Raw genomic sequence first — 22535 nt, 5'->3', positions numbered from 1 at the left:
ACTTTGAAAGAGGTCAAGTCTATAGTCTTTATTATGAATCCAAATAAATCACTGGGCCTAGATGGCTTTCAAACCTTCTTTTTCCAAAAATGTTGGGATATTATTGGTATAGATCTCTAGAAAGCTATTGAAGCCTCTAGAAATGGTGGTTTTTTTCTATTGAAAATCAATCATTCCTTTCTCACTTTAATTCCAAAAAAATTAGAACCTGAGACCCCATGAGACTTCAGACTGATCACTCTTTGTAACACTATTTACAAAGTGTTCTCTAAGGTCTTAGCTAATAGACTTAAGGGTATCCTCTCAAAGATTATTTCAGAGGAAAAAACATGATTTGTCTCAAATAGGTCCATTCTTGATGGCATTATCACTATCCAAGAAAAAATTCACTCTGCATGTAAGAACAAAGAGGCTTGCATGTAAATATGAAATTAGACATTCAAAAAGCATACGACATGGTTGATTGGAGGTTTCTTTCCAAGGTTCTTGAAGCTTTTGGATTTTTCAATCAATGGATTAACCTCATTTTTAAATTTATATCCTCTCCCAAAATCTATGTCCTCATTAATGAAACACTAAAAGGTTTTTTGATATATCTAGAGTATCAAACAAGGAGATCCATTATCCCCTTCTCTTTATATTATCATGGCGGAGGCTTTTGGGAGAGCGATGGCTGAGGCTCATAAGAATCAAAAGATTTCAGGTAGTACTGTAACCAGCAATGTGCCCAATATCACACACCAAAAATATGTTGATGACACTATTCTTCTTGGAAAAGGTACAATATCTAAGCTTATGAGTATAAAAAGCATTATTAATTCTTATATGGTAGCATCAGGGTAGAAAATGAATGAGTTTAAATTTGAGATTTATTTTTTAAATACTAGACCTAAAATAAAACTTCAGATATGCAAAATCATGGGGTACAAAAATGGGTCATTTCCCTGCAAGTATTTGGGAATTTCCCTAGAGAAAGGTCTAAAATCTAGTAAGGTCTAGTCCAACGCACTAGAAAAAATGGATGTGAGGCTTGGTAGCTAGAAGGAAAAATGGCTGAAAAAGGCTAGAAAGAGCATCGAGATCAGATCAGTGTTATCGACCATTCCGACCTTTCCTCTTTCTTGTGTTCCTCTTCCCAAGCAAATTTGTCTAAAATTTGAATCTAAACTCAAGAATTTTCTTTGGAATGATTTTGAAGAAGACAAGAAATTGGCACTCATCAAGTGGGAAAATATATGTAAGCCTAAGGATATGGGTGGTTTAGGGATTAAGAATTTACAATGGCAAAATGAAGCCCTAGGTGCCAAACTTATATGATACCTTTATAAGGAAAGAGAACATAAATGAGCCAAGATTCTTTATAATAAATATCTCAATGTAGATGACCCTCTTTCAATTTTTAGGATGAAGACCTTGCCCAAAGGTTCTGAGAGCTAGAATTTTATGATAAAATGTCAAAATTTGGTTTGCACGTTTCTTACTTGGGATATAGGTAAGGGCAATGAGGCACTATTTTTGGAGGATTCTTGGGATGGACATCCTCCTCTCTAGAATAGTTCTATTCCTAAGGAACTTAAAGAAAAGTTATGTAATCTATGGGGAAGCAGAATCTGTGACTACAAGACTAAGGATATTTCAGATGGTAAATCAAGACGAAGATGGAAATATTTGGATGGTTTAGGTTTGGATTCAGATGCAATTAAAGCCTATGAAAGGATATTAGAAGGAAGGAGGATTAAGAAAACTGATAGGAAAGATGAATTGATTTGGGAAACTTCCAATGATGGGAAGTATAGTGTGAAAAGTGGTTACAAGGCTTTGATTCGTTGTCAACAATGTGATAAAGTGAACATTCCACTTAAACTATGCTGGGACACTGCATGCCTCGCAAAGGCAAGATTCTTTTTATGGTTGGATTTTCATAATAGAATATTGACTGCTAAAAGGTTACGTAAACTTGGTTTCCATGGCCCTTCTAGATGTGTGTTATGTAAGCATAACTATGAGGACTTGGACCATCTCTTATATTAGTGTCCATTCTCCCAAAGATGTTGGGAATGGCTCAAGCACATGTTAGGATGGTTTATGCCCTTGTCAAAATCCTTCATTGAACTCCTCAAGGGATAGCCCTCGAATATGGTTAATGGCATTTATAATAAACTTTGGAACATATGTCCTTCCATCATGGTTTGGGAAATTTGGAAGGAAAAGAATAGACATATTTTTTGCAATGAAGAAATGTAGCCTAAAGAGTTATTAGTTAAAACAGAAGCTAGCATTGTTGAAATAGAAAATTCACACCTCAGAAAAGTAAGTAAAGAAGAAGGTTCCTTCTCTAATTAGGATGGTCAAATGAAGAAGAATTGGTCAAAATTGATTAATCCTCCTCTTCTCTATACTAGGAAAAGTTAGGAGGCAAGAGAGAATTGTAAATAGGAACCTCCTCCGAAAGGTTGGGCTAAGCTAAATTTTGATGGTGCTACCAGTGGCAACCCAAGAATGGAAGGCATTGGTTGCATCATTAATAATGACACAGGTCATTGGGTAGCTAAAAAAGCTATGTCAATACAACCCACTTCCAATAATCTCGTAGAATTAGAGGCTTTGGATCAAGGTCTGTAGAAGTGTCATAAGTTAGGATTATCCAAAGTTATCATAGAAGGAGATTCTTAGATTATTTTAAATGCAATTAGGAAACAAGTGACTCCTAATTGGGTTCTTAACTCCAAGTTAGAAGAAGTCCTTACACTTTTAGATCAATTTGTAGACAGTAGAATTTGTCACATTTTTCGAGAAGGTAATAAAAAAGCTGATTATTTAACAAATTTGGGGGCAAATGGTGTCAATTCCTTGGTAATCAAGGATGTTCCTTCCTTTTCTAGTTTATAGGTTTAATGACTTACCCAGACTTCCTTGCTGGTGTGCCCGTCTTTTATTATCTTTTTTATTTTTACATTTATTTATATGATTATATGATTATATATATATATATATACACACTTTATATATATATATATATATATATATATATATATATATATATATATATATATATATATATATATATATATATATATATATATATATATATATATATATATATATATATATATATATATATACGGATTCATAAATAGATTATATTTTTTCTTTATATATTATTGCTCTTTTTATCTTAGGTTTTTCATTATAATATACTATTTTTTCTATCTTCTTTCTATTTTAAATATTTATAGATATTTTTCATATATATTTATATAAATTTATATATATATACATACACACACACACACACACACACACACACACACACACACACACACACACACATATGTAAGGTTTCACAAATAGATTCTCATATACTAGATTATATTTGTTCTATCTATTCTATTCTTTCTTGGGTTTTTTACTTTTATATTCTATTTTTAGGATGTTCATGGTTTATATCCTATATATTTTCATCATTTCATTGAGTGGTCATTTAAGGGCTTCTATTGGTTCAGTTGTCTTCGATCATTTTCCCTATATTTTCATCATTACTTAGTGTTTAAGACCACCTCGTGTTTAGGTTAATGCGAGTGACATTAGTAGATGTCATCATGATAGGGTGTGATTCTAGAGGTTTCAGAGGTCTTTATCTTCTTCTAGGGTGTCACCAATTTTCATTTTCAACTTATGCCTTTTCTTTGAGAATAGATTCGAATGTCAGTGTTTACCATGCTACTGAAAATCGCACCATGGCATTCCTTGGCAATGTCAAACTAGAACGATGGAATAGAATTCTTAGACTGGTTGATGACATGACTAGTATCACGGTGAGTAGAGCCATTGGAGAGGGGGTTTTTGATTACAAATGTTCATGGAGGATGAACAGTGACATAATTGGCTCTTTCATTGGTTGTATGGCAAGAGTAAAGATTGATCTGAGGGATATTATCAGTCTATGTTGCAGTATCTTCTGTAGGATTTGAGCAAAAGCACACAACAAATCCACGAAGCCCAAGAAAACTTGCATGCAAAAAACCTATCACAGAGAAGAAAAAGACAAGAAGAGGCAAGGGTTTGATTTGGAAAAACTCAGAAGAAGAAAATATTATTCAACAGATCTTCATAATGAAAAATACAAAGAGATCAATCCTTATAAAGGAGATCAAAACTCGAAAAGGGTAACCTAAAGCCTAAAAAAGCTAGGTTGCACAATATAATTAATAAAATATTAATTATATGCACCTACAAGATAGCTTAAGCAAACTAGAGTAATAGGAAACTTAATTAATTAAATCAAAGTGATTTAATTAATAAGTGCAAACAAATAATTACTCTAACACCCCCCCCTTAAGTGAAGCTCAGGAGGTAAGCTAACCTAGCATAGCTATGAAAGCAGGAAAATTGGGTCTCGGCAACAAGGCCTGATCAGGTACCCAATCACAAAAAATTCTCTATAAAGAGGAGAAATGGAGAAAACCACATGGGAAAAACCCTACTCCAAAAAGAGAAAGCAAAGAATGTTCCAGAAGAAAGAACAAAGAGAGAGCAGAAGAGAATCACTGAAGCATGAAGAACCGCAAAACTCTATCAAAATGCTGATCTGTAGAACCTCCATGGAAATAGAAGGCATGAACTAAGCATGTCCATATGGTAGATGATCCATCTCACCGAAATGCATAGGTAGCCAACCACTACAATCACCTAGTATGTAGGATCAGGTACTAAATACATAGCTCACACCAATGAACCATCAACCAAAGAAGCTTAGAACAACAATATAACCCCTGCTTAATGTAGGTGGGGTGATAGGCAGCTGAAAAAGTGGGCCAAAAAATCTCCTACAACACAGGAACTAGACACATCGAGAGTGAGGTATAGACACCAATAAAGTCGCGTGTCATCGACACTGCATGAGGCAAAAGAGAAAGAGAGCCTATAAGTGGCAAACAACTATCCCCCCCATGGCACTTTATAAAATAGTGTGAGTACAATGAATCAAAATGATGAAAAGGATCCCGAAACGTAAGAGTGGCACTTTATCTTAGTGTGTTGCATAAAGATGGTTACAATGAATATCAACAATGATCAGAAAAAACATAAGGCTGAAACAATAGAAGGTAGAGCCCAAAACGAAGCAACTGAAGCAACAAAATCGATCTCCAGACCTAAAACAATCAGGATATCCACCAGAATGCTAAAATGAAAAAGATTGACTAGGATGTGCCTAGAATAGAATCTGGAACAACAACTAGCATCACTAGAAAGAGCACAGAAAGAGCTTTCCAACAATATAAAGAAGTCCAAAATTGGAGATTAGATGCTCAAGATACGCCTCCCGGAGTGCAAAATAGAACATCCAACTTTGACTTCCAAAACAGGCAACCAAACTACATCAAAACCAAAGAACATCTATACCAGCATCTCCGTCTTGGAACCAGCTTTCCAGCACATTTTTTGGATCAAAAGAATACGTTCGTATGCTCGAGTTACGGAAGAAAAACCTCCAGGGCCTCTAAAATGCATGAAATTTTTTTTTTTTTAATAAAAATAAAAATAATAATAATAAATTAAAAAATCTCACCAACCGCCGACGGAGTGGTGGCCTAGCGGCAAGAGGGTGGAAGGCCACCGCAAGCGGAGCAACAGTGGGACTACGACGAGAGCCACTGGTAGAGCCACTATAGGCCATTGGGCGGATCGTCAGTGACAACTACTAGTGGTGGCCGCCAGCGGTGATTGTAGTGGGAACTGCTAGTGGTTCCACCATGGTTTGTTAATCACCGTGCTTTGAAACGATGCAAAAAAAAAAAAAAAATTGTGATTTTTAAAAATATTTCCGCGTCTTGGATTGCGTGCAATGGCTGTATGGCCCTGTACGGCAAAAAAATTTGCCTCCCAGATCAATGTTGTCCAAATCGAACAAATTTTATATCAAAATAGGGGTTTTGATGTCTTCTGAATCCATCTGTGAGATCTTTTTGGCCTCAAACTACTCTAAAAATTAGTGACCCTCCTGTTTTATCAAAGAAAGCTTAGAAAAACACTAGATCTGATCCGCCAAACCCTTGTTCTCCCTTTTTCTTAAAACATCGAACAAGCTATAGCAGATCTGGCTCTGATACCATGTGGGATTTGAGAAAAAGCATACAACAAATCCATGAAGCCCAAGAAAACCTGTCACGGAGAAGAAAAAGACAAGAAGAGGCAAGGGTTTGATCTGAAAAAACTTAGAAGAAGAAAATATTATTCAACGGATCTTCATAATGAAAAATACAAAGAGATCAATCCTTATAAAGGAGATCGAAACCTGAAAAGGGTAACCTAAAGCCTAAAAAATCTAGGTTGCACAATATAATTAATAAAATATTAATTATATGCACTTACAAGATAGCTTGAGCAAACTAGATTAATAGGCAACTTACTTAATTAAATCAAAGTGATTTAATTAATAAGTGCAAACAAATAATTTCTCTAACATCTTCGACCCAGTTTGGAGGAAAGGTCTCGAGCAAGATATTTACAACATAGATGATAAATGCTACATTCCCCTCTCGAAGAAATACATGGAGCTCCCATTGGGGTCACCTGATTTACAGATAGCCTATAGGCATCCTTCAATGGTGATTTGTGAGAACTTTTCCTTTCACCAAGAATGGCCTAAGATGGAGGCAAGCATTCAATTCCTCCTATGGTGGAGAGGAATTGTTGAGGAAGAAAGCAGAGCATGGTTGAAAAACTACATGAACCTATTCAATGCTTATATTCAACTTGGAGTGGTCTTCGATAATCTTGATGCCCTAGAATTTTGCACCCCGAATTCAAAGAAAACTAGTAGGGCTAAATGTTATTTCAAATTCCCTCTAACTTTTATATTGAGAAACCTAATGATATTCTTGAGGTCATTATGGTGTTCTAGAAGAAAGCTTAATGTTGATGTTTCTGAGGAAGTTTTTCACAAGTTTTGGCAGATAGTAAGTAGATATTAGGTCTCAAGGTTTGGTGTTTTCTCAAATTATTGTAATTATTAGCTTACTTGTGATAACTTAATATGTGGCCTCTATAATCATGATCTCAGGACTCTTGGTATATGAATTCTCATAGATGTAGATACATGATATTTCGGTCTTACCCTAAATTTTGTATTTTATAACTTGACTATATAGTTAATATTAAGTAGTTTACTGTGTTACATTATCCCTTTGATTTCTCTAGTGTGGATGCCCTCAAGGCTTATGATATTTAGTAGATTAGTCCATTTACTCTATTTTGATTTAATGATTGATGTATTAAGATTTAGATGCCAGCTCTGGAGCTATTAAAGGAAGCTTGGCTCTAGTTTAGTAGTAGGTTAATTGAATCCATGTATTAGGGATTTAGATTGCTGTTGTATGTCATGGATTTGGTAATTATCATTTTGTTAATGCTTTTCTATTGTATTATGTAGCAATATTAACTAGGGTTCCTAGCTATGAGAATCAATTTAAGATCCTGACATATGGAGATATGTATCCTACCAAATTATGGTTTATATCTTATTTGGGTTATGCAACTGATAATAAGTAGTCTAGTTTTTATTGTTCTTGAGGAATCTAGGTTTGGATGCCCTCGTGGCTTATGGTTCCTTAAACATTCTCAAAACATGTTTTTATATTATGTTCACATGGGTTGGTATGATCTTATTCAAGCATGTTTTCTGCATCAATGGTCTGTTAGGGATGTTAATTTTTTATCTAAATTTGGTCATGATTATTTATGGTGCCACCTACACTTTAGTAGTATCTTTCTCTCTCTATTGGACGGTTGCTATGGTCTGGATTACTGGATTAAGATATTGGTGTGCTCCTCGATCTTATTAGAAAGATGGTTATGTTGCAATCATGTTAATATGATTCAGACTGATTGGTATGTTCCTTAGTTACATTAAGTTTCTCTGATTGGGTTAATCCAATGATTGGTATGTTGTGGTTTGGTTTTGGTTTTGAAGTTTTGAGTATTGGATGCAAGACTGGATGATAGTTTTACTCATTTGCCCCTAGTATTCTTCCGTATTAGGTTAGAATGTTTTGCTCTAATGGTTTTGTTTAGGTTGTTTCCTCCTTTTTTGTCATTTTTCTTTAGTTAGGTCTCAACTTTTATTCACTTTGATTTTGATTGATATGTTTTTCTCATCTCAATAAGTTTAGGTAAGCACTTTAGACTTATCTTGATGTAGTTTAAAGCTTGGTTAATTAAGATGGGTTTAGAAGGTAGCTAGTTATTAATAGTCTCTAAGTTTAAAGTTTCTATGATTTCCATGTTTAACCAATTTGATTGGTAATCCATTTAGATAGGGACGTGCATTTTGACATCTTTGAAAGAACATATAGAAAGTGATGGTATTTCTTTAAGAGATCCTGAAATTATCAAGGAGCTTATGCTCAAATAATTTTGTGTAAACATGATTTTTGTAATGTAATATTTGAAACATGAATAATTTGACTGGGGTATGCCCCTTTTATGATGTAATAATAAAGGACCATAGTCCTAGGCTAGACTAGAGGTTTGCTTTCCCCGTTCTTTCCTACCAGTGCTTATTTGAATGGAGGAATGCTACTATAACTATTTATTTAATTTTAATTAATATTATCATGGCCATTGGCCATTTATTGATTTAAAAAAATCTATTTATGCTTTTTTTTTGAAAATCCAAATTTTGATAATACCTTTAATAAAAAGGACCAATTTAATCCATCATAAGCCTTCATCATATCCAATTTAGCAATAAAAGAGGGGATAAAATGAGTTTAAATGGAATGTAAAGTTTCATGAGAAAGAATAACCCCATCAGTCATGTCCCTACTAAGAACAAAACCCCCTTGTTTAGAAGAGACAATTCTAGGAATAATATGTTGTAACTGAAGGTAGATGGCTTTAGTGACAATCTTGTAAATAGTATTACAAAGGGATATTGGTTGAAAATCTGCAAAAGTTTGAGGATCATCAATCTTAGGAATAAGAACAATATTTGTAGAATTAAATGACTTTAGCATAGCTGAATTATTTTTAGATTCTTCCAAAATAGACAAGAGGTCAAAATATATCACATCCCAAGCTTTTTGAAAAAAGAGTCCTATAAAGCCATCCAAGCCAGGGGCTAAAGAAAAGACAACTTTTTTGACCTCAACCAAAGTAAAGGGGGCCATGTGAATAAGATTATCCTGTGTAGTGACAAGAGGAGGAATAGAATCCAATAGAAAATCAATAGAAGTAATATCAAGATGGGGGGAAGGAGGGGGAGATAATAGATCGGAAAAAAATTTCACACCTTGCATCCTAATGTCATCAGGATTAGTAAAAGTGTTTCCACTATCATCTTTAATAGAAAAAATGTTTTAACAAAAGTCTTGTGTTTGGCAGAAGCATGAAAAAACTTAGTATTATGATCACCAAGTTGTAACCAACATTATTGAGATTTTTGACGCCAGTAATCTTCTTCTCTAGCACAAGTTTTAGCCCATTTAGATTGTAGACATTTTTTATCCTCAAAAGTTTGAGGATCTAATCTGAAAGTTATGATGTGATGGTTAACTGCAATTAGATCCTTCTGTAATTGAGATTTTTGATCAATTTTTTTTTTGAAAAAATTAACATTCCAACCTTTAATCAACTTTTTAGTATGCTACATTTTCTTGAAGAATTGGAAAATCTTAGTTCCCTCCTCACTAGGAGGGATAACCACCATTGCTTAAGAAGAGAATGAAAAAGAGGATGTCTAAACCAAATAGATTCAAATTTAAAGGAAGATCTATGAGGTGCAATATTAGAAGGTTTGGGTGTATCAAATTTTAGACGGATATGAAAATGGTTAGAATCAAAGAATGGCTACATATCTAAAGATAGGGAGAAATTTTTCAACTTCCAATTTTGTGAACAAAAAAATTTGTCAACCCTAACAACAATCTGCAAGAAACCAAACCTATGATTGGTCTAGGTGTAAGACCCATTTGAAGGAAGAATGCCAAATAAGTCATTATCAAGGATGAAATTATTAAAGTCAAAAACTACCTGAATAGGAGGAGAGATACCCATTATCTTATTAGTTGAACCCAACATAGCATTGAAGTCTCTAGCTAAGAGGAATTTAGAATTAGGGAATTGCTAGATGATGTTTGTTAATGTTTTCCACAATTGAAACTTAGCTAGTGAAGAAGTGAGACCATACAAGTTAATCAGAAAAAAGGTTAAAGAAAAGTGCTTAACACTAATTAACTGCCAATTGAGGCTAGATTGTAACAGAAATAGCGTCACTTTCTTAGCATTTAATAGGAGAACGAGGCCACCAAAGATACCATTAGAAGGAACAAAGGAATTCTACCAAGAGGTTCATTTACCCACTGAGAGAGAGAAGGTATCAACATATAATTTTGTTTCTTGAAGAAGGACAACATCATATTGGGAAGGATCAAGCCAATGCTTGATTCTAGATCTCTTGTTAGAGGCATTAATGCCTCTGACATTCCATGAGAGGATCTTCATTGAGGACAAGGAGAAACCTTAGTTCTCATTGTCAAGCAACTTTTTGAAGTATAAAAATTAGCATCCAACGTTGATTGGACACCAGCTACAATTTCTTCCAAAGCTTTAGCTGCTTTAGATTTTTTGCCTCTAGTTTTAACAACAAATGTTTTGATGTTAGGGGATAAAGAGGTTTGAACAATAGTAGCCTTGTCATGTTCCTTGAGCAAGGAATCCATTAGATATACAATAGTCGGAGGTGCAAAATGGCTAACAATGTCCATACCAACATCAAAGGGTTGGAAAATTGTATCATGAGGCAAAAGAGAAGGGGGACAATCATCATTAACATGGGAAAGAAAAGAATCATTCATGACATTCGTTGAAGTCTACAAATTAGATTTAATAGGAAGACAATCAATATCACTCATAGAGTGAACAGAATAATTAGGTGGGTTTCAAGTAGAAGGGGGGAATAGGTCAACCACACACTACATATCAGAACAAAAATTATTTTGGAAGAAAGGGGCAATAGTCGAAGACATCTCAACAACCATAAGATCCGTATGCTGAGAAGTCATCCTATGAAATTGAAGAGGATTATCTGAAAACATTAATTTTTTGATAGCAAAATCCTTTAATAATGAATTGATTACTTTTGTGGCAAACAAAGAAGAGGTTAGATGAAACACAATATGAGAAAAATCAACACCCTTGATTATCAAAATAATAACAGACAAATATACTTTTAGCATGCAAATGAAAGAGCTGATAGAAGAGAATGAAAAAACCAAGAATTGACTTTTAGGAACCAAGTGCATATCATGTATAGGTGCAGGTTGAATATCTGGAATAGGGCATTCTATCGAAGCTGCCAGATCACCAGAATTATGTAGTGAACCATCCCCATTTGATTGATGGTTGGCATCAAAATTAGGCAATGGTTCCGAAGGGGGGTGGGTGGAATGAAGAAGAGTGACCCATTTGATTCACCAAGGAGCATTGAGAGGGAAAGGTAGTGTGATCTTTGTAGACAACCTACTTTGAGCAATTTGGGTCTTTAGATTAATTTTTTAAATGACCCAGAAGATTAGCATAAAGGGAGATAGTTCATGCATCTTGAATAATAATGTTTTGTTTCAAGAAACCCTAGTTAGACTGAAGGGTAATGAATTGAGCATTGACTAGATATTGTTACTTTCACTACGCTAATCAATGAGCTTTGCAAACAAGGAAGAATGAAGGAGGCTATTAAACTTTTGGAGGATATGCATGGAATTGGAATTTTCCCAAATATTGTGACGTTCAATGCAGTAGTAAATGGGTTTTACAAGCAAGGAAGAATGGAGGAGGCTATTAAATTTTTGGAGGTGTGAGGATGTTGGTTTTACCCAGATACTATGACTTTCAATGCAATGTCAATTGGTTTTGCAAGCAAGGAAGAATTATGGAGGCGGTTAATGTGTTGAAGGAGATACATGAAAATGGGTTTTGCAAGCAAGTAAATATTAAGAAGTTCATTAAAGTGTTGTAGGAGATGTGAAAATGGGCTCTATCTAAATACCACAACTTTCCCTAAATTAATTAATTGGCTTTAGTTGCAAGGATGGAGGAGGTTGCTAAATCCATAGAAGAGATGTGTGGACTTTCAAAACTCTAACCAATAGACTCTGGAAGCAGGTAAGGATGGAGGATGCATGGAAGTGAGTTATACCAAGATACTATGACATCTCGAAAAGATGGTAGGGGAGGCATAAAGCCTAATGCTTTTACATATAAGATTATAATTTTAGGTCTGTGCATTATGGGGACGTCTTGAAAAGATAGTAGGGGAGGCATAAATCCTAGTGCTTTGACATATAATACTGTAATTTTAGGTCTGTGCATCATGGGGAGGTTCCAAAAGGCAAGAAAGCTTTTGGACCAAATGGTTGCTCAAGGTTGTGCTCCATATATATTTACCATAGTTGCACAGAGACATGTCTGTATATTATCAGATATTGGGACGCATCTCTCGTACCGTAGACAAGTCCATGGAGTCTTCGCTGGATTAGTGATGAAAGATCTAATGATTTTGGATGCCATTTTGAGGATTTAGAATTTAGGAGCAACTGTAGCAGCTGAAATGAGTAGTGATTTCAGTGTTGATAGTGGATTTTTGTGTAACAGTATCCAAGTATCATTAAATTATAGTTACAGTCCACTATATTTTCAGAATTTTTTATAAACTATTAAATTATATTGAAAAAAACAGCTGCTATATTGAAAAAAAGCCATAGTAGTACATTTCACACTACTCTAGATTCTACACAGCCCCTCTTTTCACTAGCTTATTCTGCCTTATATTCACCCTTAAACGTCTGGAGGATATATGTGGACGTGGGTTTTACCCAGATACCGTGACTTCTTGAAAAGATGGTAGAAGATCGACAGGGCATAAAGCCTAATGCTTTTACATATAATACTGTAATTTTAGGTCTGTTCATTATGGGGAGGTCCAAAGAGGCAAGAAAACTTCACAAAATGGTTACTCAAGGTTGTGCTCCAGATATATTTACATATAATAGTCTGCTCCATGCAATGCACATGGAGGGAACAATAGGAACAGCTATTGAGATTTTTAAACAGTTCACTAGCAAGAGGTACATACCTGATGAGTATTATATTTTTTCTCTGCAAGAATGACAAGCTCAAAGATGCTCTGTAGTTCGTATCTACTATACTTCCAGGGATTGTATTTCAAAAGGTCAAAGTTATTATATGTTTGTGTAAAAGGCTTTTAAGGAAAGGGGAAATCTCATCAAGCAACGTGGCTTATGGAAACTGGAGGCAAAGGGCTTCTATAGTCAAAGGCCATCACATTCTGAAATTAATTATTCAAGAAATAGTGATTTTTAGGCCATTTCTGGCATTGCTATCAATAACTGTTAAAACCAGGAAATCAAATTTAAAGAATATATCACTCCACTTTTTGGTTACCATTTCAACATATGTCAATAGGAATTGATTTTCGCTGCACAAAGATGCATTCTGATTATTGAGCTTTATAGTATTTGGGATGTGAGCTTGCAATCGAGACCTTGACTGGATGATTCTCGCCATGGCAAAGGATACAAAAAGCTATGGTTACAGAGATATGTTGAAGAAAATGCTGATTGGAGAAGCAATAGAATTTAGTAAAATTTGATGGGGAAGGTTTTAAATTCAGAAGTCATGACTTAATGAGATTTATTGAATATCTACATCCTTCAAGAAGGGGAAAGGATAGGGTAAAGCTTGCTATGTAATAACAGTGCCTTAAAAAGAAAATGGGAAACCATTTTCTCAATATAGGAAATGTGCAAGAAACCATCATTTTCTTGGACAAGTTGTTGGATAAAAATCAACAAATGAGCTTAAATTTTATATGCAACTGGAATAACATAACTTTTACCGAAGGGGAAATATATTGTGATTTCTTTGGAATTTGCTATCATAACCTGTGTTTGGCATCAAGCAGCGTTGACGTTCAGTTAGATAAAATAACTTGAGGTGAGCGTTCTTTTCTCTTGTTGTCAGGGAACTGTGTGATTGCACATCATTACAAAATATAATCATGTCAGTGTAGATTTGATCCTATCAGTATAGTAGATTATTGTAGCAAAATTAGCAGCAGAGATGTTTGTAATTTTTGGTTTTATTTTTCTAAGATGTTTACATTAGAAGACTGGTTAGAATCATAATTAACGAAACACTTATGTCTATCTACTGATTCGGGGATAGGAGAAACCACCACTACTGCCACTGCTTCTGTCGCCTCTTCTGTGCTGCTGAAATGAGAAGGTGCAGCAAATGTTAAAAGGAGGAGAAGAAATGAATAGAGATATTTGGTGGCAATATACATCATGCAATCTAGGTAATGTTGCACTATAGCACAAGTATATTGAAGTCTAAGTATTGTTTATTAAAAGGGAATTTGTAGGTCTGACTAGGGTGGCTAGGGGAAGATTGAGATAGCTTGCCAATGGTCATTCAGTGAATCAGTAGATTAATGACAGACAACTTTGTTGAATCTCCCATTTTTTACTTATAATTTTTTTCCATTCCTTTCATTTTGAATCAGTCGCCTTCAATTCACTCCCCATCTCTTGGAAGTGTTTGATCCACCATGGGAGAAGTATCCAAACACCCTATTTTCAATAAAATAGAGCTTCAAGCAGAATATTTTTGATCCCTGCAATTTTAAAACCAGTATTAGTGCCTCTATTGATATTCCCATTTTCTCTTAAACACGGTGAATCTCCTTGGTCCTTGAATGAGCTCTTCTGAATGTTGCAATCTCATGAGTGCAGATATTTCTTGTGTTGTATGTCTTTGGTCTTCAGACCTTTTCTACATTAGAAGACAGCTTATGCCCAAGCCTTCCACAAACATTAATATAGCTCAGTTGTTAGTCAAAATGACATAGACATGTTAAATTGCCCTTCCAAGCCTTCACGAGTTCTAATTTGGAGTTATACAAGGGTTCAGTATATGTTTTTAACTTTTCAAATTACGAATTCTCAATTGATGAAAATATGCCATGATTGTAAATTGGAATTATTCTATTAATTGGATATCTGGCAATTCTTATAACACAACTGCGAGTTGTGTTTGACCATTGTATGTAGCCCTAATTCTGTAGCACTCTAGCTGGTGGCAGGGGATTTCCAGCATGAAATATTTTAGTTCACAAAATTAAGTGTTACTGTCACAGAAAATTTGGGGACTAGGGGAATCAAGGTAAACATCTCTACAACCTGAATCATTTCTAATTCAATAGTTCTTGTTTTTATTGGAGGTCATGTGAAATGATTTCGTATCTTTCTGGTGAAGATTGTTTTATGATTTTCTTGGCTATATGGTGAGCATAAGAGAAGAGCTAGCTTAGAAATCGTTTCTAAGGGCTTTGATGAGTTCTACTTGTTGATGACCCAATACGATATGGAGCTCAGCAAACACAAACTTTTATGGATGAATTATTTTCCACATGATGACAGGTTGCTTTTTGCATCATCATGATAAAAACTTACATGTGCGCTCTCATGTAAAATTCTTAGTGGATGAAGAAGATTTCTGAAAGCTTTAATACTGACCTTCTTTCCTTCAGTTCTAACTGCTTAAATGTTTTGAAGATTTAGTGGGATAGTTGAGAAATATATATGTGGCATTCCCTTAAGTATTGAAAGTTTCAGGTCAATAAGCTTGATTGTATCTGCTGGAAATGGAAATTGGACAACCGCCACAAACTGTTGCTATAGATATTGCAAAAGATATCAAAAGTTAACTCGTAATGTCCTTCTTTTGAGATTGCCCTAACTTTTACCATAGAATCACCAATTCCATTAGAATAAGAATTGTAATATAGTTAGAGATGACAAATTAAAATGTTTTTTAACTAGACAAATCCTGATCAGACAATATTGTATATGTATATGTAAATCATAAATCCAATCATTTCTATTAGGGTTTGTAATCACACATATGAATACAATTATGACCACCGCAATTCACTGGATAAGACATGATACATCTATATTCATGTTTAGTATTCACTCACGATAGGTTCGAATGAGGGGAGTAAGATCAGTTGGCCCAAAGCAATCCTCACACCAAGTCCAATAGTGGACACAAACTTTTGGCCCCATGTGGCAGGCACATTGGACATTCAGCATGAAGTGGTCTAGGTAGTGGATGCTCGCATTTTCCCTCCCTATTCATGTCTCCTCAGTCATCCTCCTACGACCGATTTCTCTAACAGTGATCCTCTTATGACTGATCTCTGGAAAAGGTCTATTTCTCCGGACGAAAGGAATACATGCACATATCCTTAGTTGTTTGCAACACACCCAACACTGGTTCAGCCCTATCTTGCAGATCTTCCACCAGCAGCCTGACATTACTCTCCTCTATGTTCACAATCTTTATAAGGCGATGTTTCTACTATTAATTTTGTAGCTTCCGTCGAAGTGTGTGGTTAAATAATCAATTGTTATTATGTTAAACAAGAGCTCTTGGTGAGCTGGAGTCCCTCCCTTTTGGAGGAAGGCTAGACAGAGACATATTACATGGCACAATGAATAAATATTAAGAGCATATATAGCAAGAGGTGCATCTTGTCAGCAGTATAACAGTATAATGCATTTATAGCTACAAATAGATGAAGTTAGTGGCATCATGTAAGAAAGACATGGAATCGTAATAATTCTTTTCAATAGTTAAAATTTAAGATTAAAATGAAGAAAAAAAATTAAATGGCAGAATTTCAAATGTGAATTTGAAATATTTATAAAATTTTCACTAGGAAATTCTGAAAATAAATTGAAATAGTTTAAACATATGAGTATTTATAATTATGTTGTTTTTTAGATTAAAAGAATGAAATAGTAAAAATTATTAAAATCAAAACAACAAATATACCTATTAAATCTTAAATTATAATATATTAGAAGTGAAGAATCAATGAAATAAATATTTATCTATAAATTATCTACAATAGTTTGTATTATTAAATATAACAATAAATAAGTATAATGTCATTGTTAATTTAAATTTAGTTACAATATCATAATTATTACAATTTTCTAAATTTATAACCAATTAAACAAAGAAAACAAAATATTCTAAGATACATAAATATGATTTTAAATAATATCTAAATATACTTTTTCATTGTAGATTTTTATAAATCATTAAAAATAGTTTACAAAATTTTAAAAACTAAAAATTAAAACATCATTTACAATTGTTTATGTAGAGTAAAATACTAATAAATAGTTAATAACTTGTTCAAGTAAAAATAATTTTCTAATCCATTTTTGTTAATTTTTGTGTGGAAAAAAATGCAATATTAATATTAACCAATAATTTAGGAAATTACATTACAAAGAGGCAAAGAGGCATGCGGTCATGGAGGTTAAAAAGATATACTTGATGAACAGGACAAAATGACCACTAAATAATCTGACTCATTGAATAGTCTTATTAGATATGTACAAGTATTCCAAACAAGTCATGACTTTTAAGGAATAAATGGATTCAATCATCTTTATAGTTTTTTAATGCTTGAAGTTTATGAACATTAACAACGAATTGCATTTTTTAATTTTTGTTTTGCAAATAACAAGACATGGAAACTATAATTTTTAAAATGCATTAAATCTTATTTCAATCTAAGGTGTGAAATCATCTCACTTAGCATGATAATCAGCTCCTCAAATAAAAGTCTCATCAAAGCGATATTAATTATATTAAAAGTATTTTTTTATTGACTTATACAATTTTACAAGATAGTATTAAGATGCTAATTATATCACCATCAAATTTAACTTTTGTATAAATGAAATGAATCATAAAATATTTTTTTATTGACTTATAAAGAGTATCATACAATCATAATGGTATGATACTAAATTATAATGAATAATTAAAAGGCCAAAAAAATTACCATTATAATTATGATCTTCTTTCACTAGTAGAAACATTAATAAATATTATTTGTTACTTAAAGAGATTCTTCTTTATGAGAATATTAAATCTTTAAAAAAAAAATCACTATATGAATACACCAAAACTACAAGTTCTACTTAATAATAATAAATCAACAATAAAAGTTCATGTTTAACAATCTCCCTATCTTCCATTCCTTGCCCTAAAACTAGAGTAAGGCAAATACACAGATCCTAAACTAAGAGCATTAGAAAGTACTACACCCTAATTTTCACAAACATGATAAAACTTCATTGCTTGTGTGGGTGCATACACACAAATAGATCAAAATTTTGATTGGCTACAAATTGAAATAAAGAAAGAATAGACTACAAGAAAATGGGGTTGTAAGAAAGGCCTTTGGTCGAATGGAAAAAGTGTCACTTTTGATTGGGGGTTCTTTTCAAGTCTGCTTTTAGCTTGCAGTAGTATTGTGGTGTGTTTTGGAGTGCAAGAGAGTTGAATCTCAAGTGATTTCAATATGTCAAGTTTTCATAGTTTAGTGACATGGGTATGTTAGTTTGGTTGATCTATAGTGATGGGCAAATCATCAGTGCAGGATAATTCTTCTGTTGTGGAAGAAGATCAGATGGTTCATGAGTACATTTTGCCCTTTCAAAATTGTAACATACTAATGCTCAAAGCTCCCATGGGGAAACACTTCTAGTCTCCATACTTGCACAAGTTGATCAATAGATCCGCTGCAGTAAAATTCTCTCACTGTGGGTCAATTGCACATGTAACCTGCATATTGGTACTTGCCAAAATTAATCACAATGTGTAGAGCAACTCTAGGAATGATTTGGGAAGGTTTGAGAAGAAGATAGTGTTTGCCAAGAAGTGCAAGAGGGAAGCCATCATGGGGAATTTTATCTTGCACCACCTTGACAGTGCCCTAAAATATGTTCAAATGTTGTTTTGTTGAATGGTTATGTGGAGGAATTTCACCAAAGAATTAAACAGCTCACGTTGGATTGCAAATTGGTCTCCTCATGACAACCCTGAACCTACCCCCTACTATTCACCAAGGCATCACCTTGACCCGGTACAATAGGCTGGGGGTAGGGGTCATTGCCAACGACACTCCCATGCAAAGTGCCCCTACTATTCGCCAAGGTTGACCCCGCTAGGGGTAGGGGGTCTAGCCAACAACACTCCTACCTCTGCATGCGTGCAAAGTGCCCCTACTATTCTAAGGTGCATTAGATAGTAGGGGGTGGCCGGGGGTAGGGGGTCTAGCCAACTATCTATATGCAGAAGGGAGCCTCCAAATTAGGCATTGGGTAAATCCTTTCGTGATGGCCCTGAACTTTATAGAACTTTCTACAGACTACTACATATTTTATAATTGTTATTTTTGAACTAAAACATAAATAAAATCCCAAGAAATTAGAAACCAACTAATTGAAAAAAAGATTTTATTGATTAAAAGCTATTTTAAAAATAAATCAGCTTTCAAACTTTAGAGATAGAATAACGTCTATTCGAAAAATTAATTAGAAAGAGAAAGTGGGAACATTAGTTCCCTGCCTATATATAGGCAGGGACTAACAAAAAATGATGAATAGACATGTCCCATGAAGGGACTCATCTCTCCTTTCCTCATCCTTAATATAAATGCAAGAGACATCATTGCATTTCAAAAACATATAAAACCACAAGTAGTGTAATTACAATTGTAGAGATCCCAAAACTTAACATGATATTAGAGTAGGTTCCTTCAAATTAGTAGTACAAACTGTAAGATTAATTTATTAATACATTTTAATGACCCACATGAAGAGGCACATATGATAGGAAGTTATAGTTTGTTAACAAGAGATTTCACATCCTTAGTGTAATTTTTATTTGATCATTTTTAGAGGAGTAGTTTTTCCAAGACTCCTACTTTGATGGACAAGTGGACTATAACTGTTTTGGTAAAACCGGTCCTCTCTCCACCCATAAATGTTTTTTTTTTTCAAAATACCATCAAATGTTAACTGTGAAAACTAAAAATGTATCGGTAAAGGGTAAGAGGGAGAAACCATCTTTTATCTTGCAAAAGGCATCTTGAAGCAAAAAAGAATGTTGCACTATATTGGAGTAATAAAGATTGTTGTATCAGTCATCTTCCAAATTTTAGCACAAATGGACTTAAGTATAATTGATGATTAATGTTTTTCTGCATTATGATACATTTTTGAAAATCATGAAAGTTCTAGATCTTGAAATTATAGTAGATTTTGAAGTTAAATATTAACATGCGGTATCAGAGCCTTGTTGAGAACTCTCATGTTTTTCCATTATATTTGATGTTGATTCATACATTTAATTGGATCAAAAAATTTGTGCATGTTACAAACATAAAATCATGATTTGGTTTAATACATGGTTGCCTGCATAATAATTTTTTTGTATTGCCTATTTTGTTTGTTGATTTAATGTATATGAAAAATCATTATATTAATTTGAGATCTATATTATGATATGGTTTGGTAGCCACCAAAATGATCCAACCGAAATGATATGTAGATATCAAGTTAAATTATTGAAGTTTTTAATACTTTTTTTCGATGAACATTAAAAACAAAATAATGATTTTGTAAATTGCAATTTTTAATCGTTAGAATATTAGGTTGGCCCAAAGGTGCACCATTTTTTTAAAAAGATTAATTAATTGGAATAGGATGATTGGTGGATATTCACGATTAATGGTTAGTACAAATACCCAAAGGTAATAGACTTACTTAGTTGTGAATATTTTATCAATTAGTTATGTTAGGTGAAAGGGAATCACCATAATATTTAATAGTTTACCATAAGATTAACCCAAACATAGGTCATGGTAATACTATTTATTATTAAGCCATGTGTTTTTTTTCATGTTGGTTATTTTAATTATAACTCCTAAAATTAATGTTGTGAACATGAATTTTTGGTTGCAGTGTCAATTCCTGTTCCGCTACATTCGCATGCCTCTTCTATTTTGATCCTGAATGGAATGAATTTCTTAGATTGGAGAGAACGTATTCAATTTCACCTTGGTTTTCTAGATCTTGATACAACTCTTGAAACTGAGAAATCAGCTACTATTATTGATAAAAGCAGTATAGAAGAAAAGAATATATTCAAAGCATGGGAAAGATCAAATAGATTGAGCCTTAAGTTTATGCAGATGACTGTAGCAAACAACATCAAGTCAACTCTTCCTAAAACTGACAATGCTAAGGAATTTTTGAAATTTGTGGGAGAGCATTTTCAAACTTTTGACAAATCCCTTGCTAGAACATTAATGGCTATGCTTACAACCATTAAGTTTGATGGTATGCATGACATACATGAGCATGTTCTTGAAATGACAAATTTGGTTGCTCATTTAAATACACTTGAGATAAAGGTGGATGAATTTTTTCACGTGCAATTGATTTTGAATTCCTTGCTTCCTCAGTATGGGCCATTTCAGATTCACTATAACACTATTAAGGATAAGTGGAATGTGAATGAATTGACTAGTATGCTCAATCAAGAAGAGGCATGACTTTAGCAACATGGACAACGTTCAGTTCATCTCACAACTCAAGGAAAGGGAAAAAGCCAAGAAAGGGCATGAAGCGAGTACCACCTAAGGCATACAAGCTTAATCAAGGTTCTCAAGCCTATAAGAAGGATAGGAACAATGATAAGTGTCACTTCTATAAAAAGTTGAGACACTATCAAAAAGATTGTTAGAAACATAGGGAATTGTTTGAAAAGAAAGGTATGAATTTGGTTTCTATTTGTCTCAAATCAAACCTAACTGAAGTTCCTTCAAATACTTGGTGGATTGATTCTGGGGCTACTACTCATGTCTCAACTATGATGTAGGGATTCCTTACAACCTAGACCACAAATCCAAATGAAATTTTTTTGTTCATGGGAAATTGGGTTAAAGCTCCAATTGAAGCCATTTGGACCTATTGTTTATCTCTAGATTCTAGTTACCATTTGGATATGTTTCAGACTCTTTATGTTCCTTCTATTTCTAGGAATTTAATTTCCTTGTCTAAACTTGACATTGCTAGATACTGGATACTCTTTTAAATTTGAGAATGAAAGCTTTAGTTTGTTTAAGAATACCTCTTTTATTGGTTCTGGCATTCTTTGTGATGGTTTGTACAAATTAAATCTTGATAATCTTTTTGCTGAAACGGTTCTTACGTTGCATCATAATATTGGTACTAAACGATGTCTCATTAATGAAAATTCCTCATACTTGTGGCATAAATGGCTGGAACATATTTCTAGAGAATAATTACTAAGATTAGTTAAAGATGGGATTTTCCTAAACCTAAATTTTTCTAATTTTGGGGTATGTGTGGATCGTATTAAGGGAAAACAAACCAAACACACCAAGAAAGGTGTCATACGTAGTACATAACTACTTGAGATTATTCATACAGACATTTGTCAGCCTTTTGACAATCCATCTTTTGGTGGAGAAAAGTATTTTATCACCTTTATAGATGAGTTTTCATGTTATGGTTATGTCAATTTTCTGCATGAAAAATCTTAGTCTATGGATGCTC

The 22535-nt window shown here is 33.8% G+C and overlaps 1 protein-coding gene across 1 annotated transcript; it reads left to right on the top strand.

The window, feature by feature from the left end:
- The first annotated feature begins 645 nt into the window (after positions 1–645).
- Positions 646–21508, top strand: LOC149562734 (uncharacterized). Its single transcript, XM_089828017.1, has 2 exons — positions 646–778; positions 20916–21508. Exons 1-2 carry the CDS (start codon positions 646–648, stop codon positions 21506–21508), a joined length of 726 nt encoding a protein of 241 aa, XP_089684143.1.
- The last annotated feature ends 1027 nt before the right edge of the window (positions 21509–22535 follow it).

Source organism: Cupressus sempervirens, chromosome 4, assembly GCF_028749045.1.
Source record: "Cupressus sempervirens isolate cs-2001-9-10 chromosome 4, ASM2874904v1, whole genome shotgun sequence".
Lineage (NCBI taxonomy): Eukaryota > Viridiplantae > Streptophyta > Pinopsida > Cupressales > Cupressaceae > Cupressus > Cupressus sempervirens.
This window is presented reverse-complemented; position numbering and strand designations above follow the sequence as displayed.

Coding starts and splice junctions, on each gene's coding strand:
- LOC149562734 (XM_089828017.1), top strand. CDS start 646: ATGGCGGAGGCTTTTGGGAGAGCGATGGCTGAGGCTCATAAGAATCAA. Junction 779..20,915: donor CACTATTCTTCTTGGAAAAG/GTACAATATCTA, acceptor TTTTGGTTGCAG/TGTCAATTCCTGTTCCGCTA.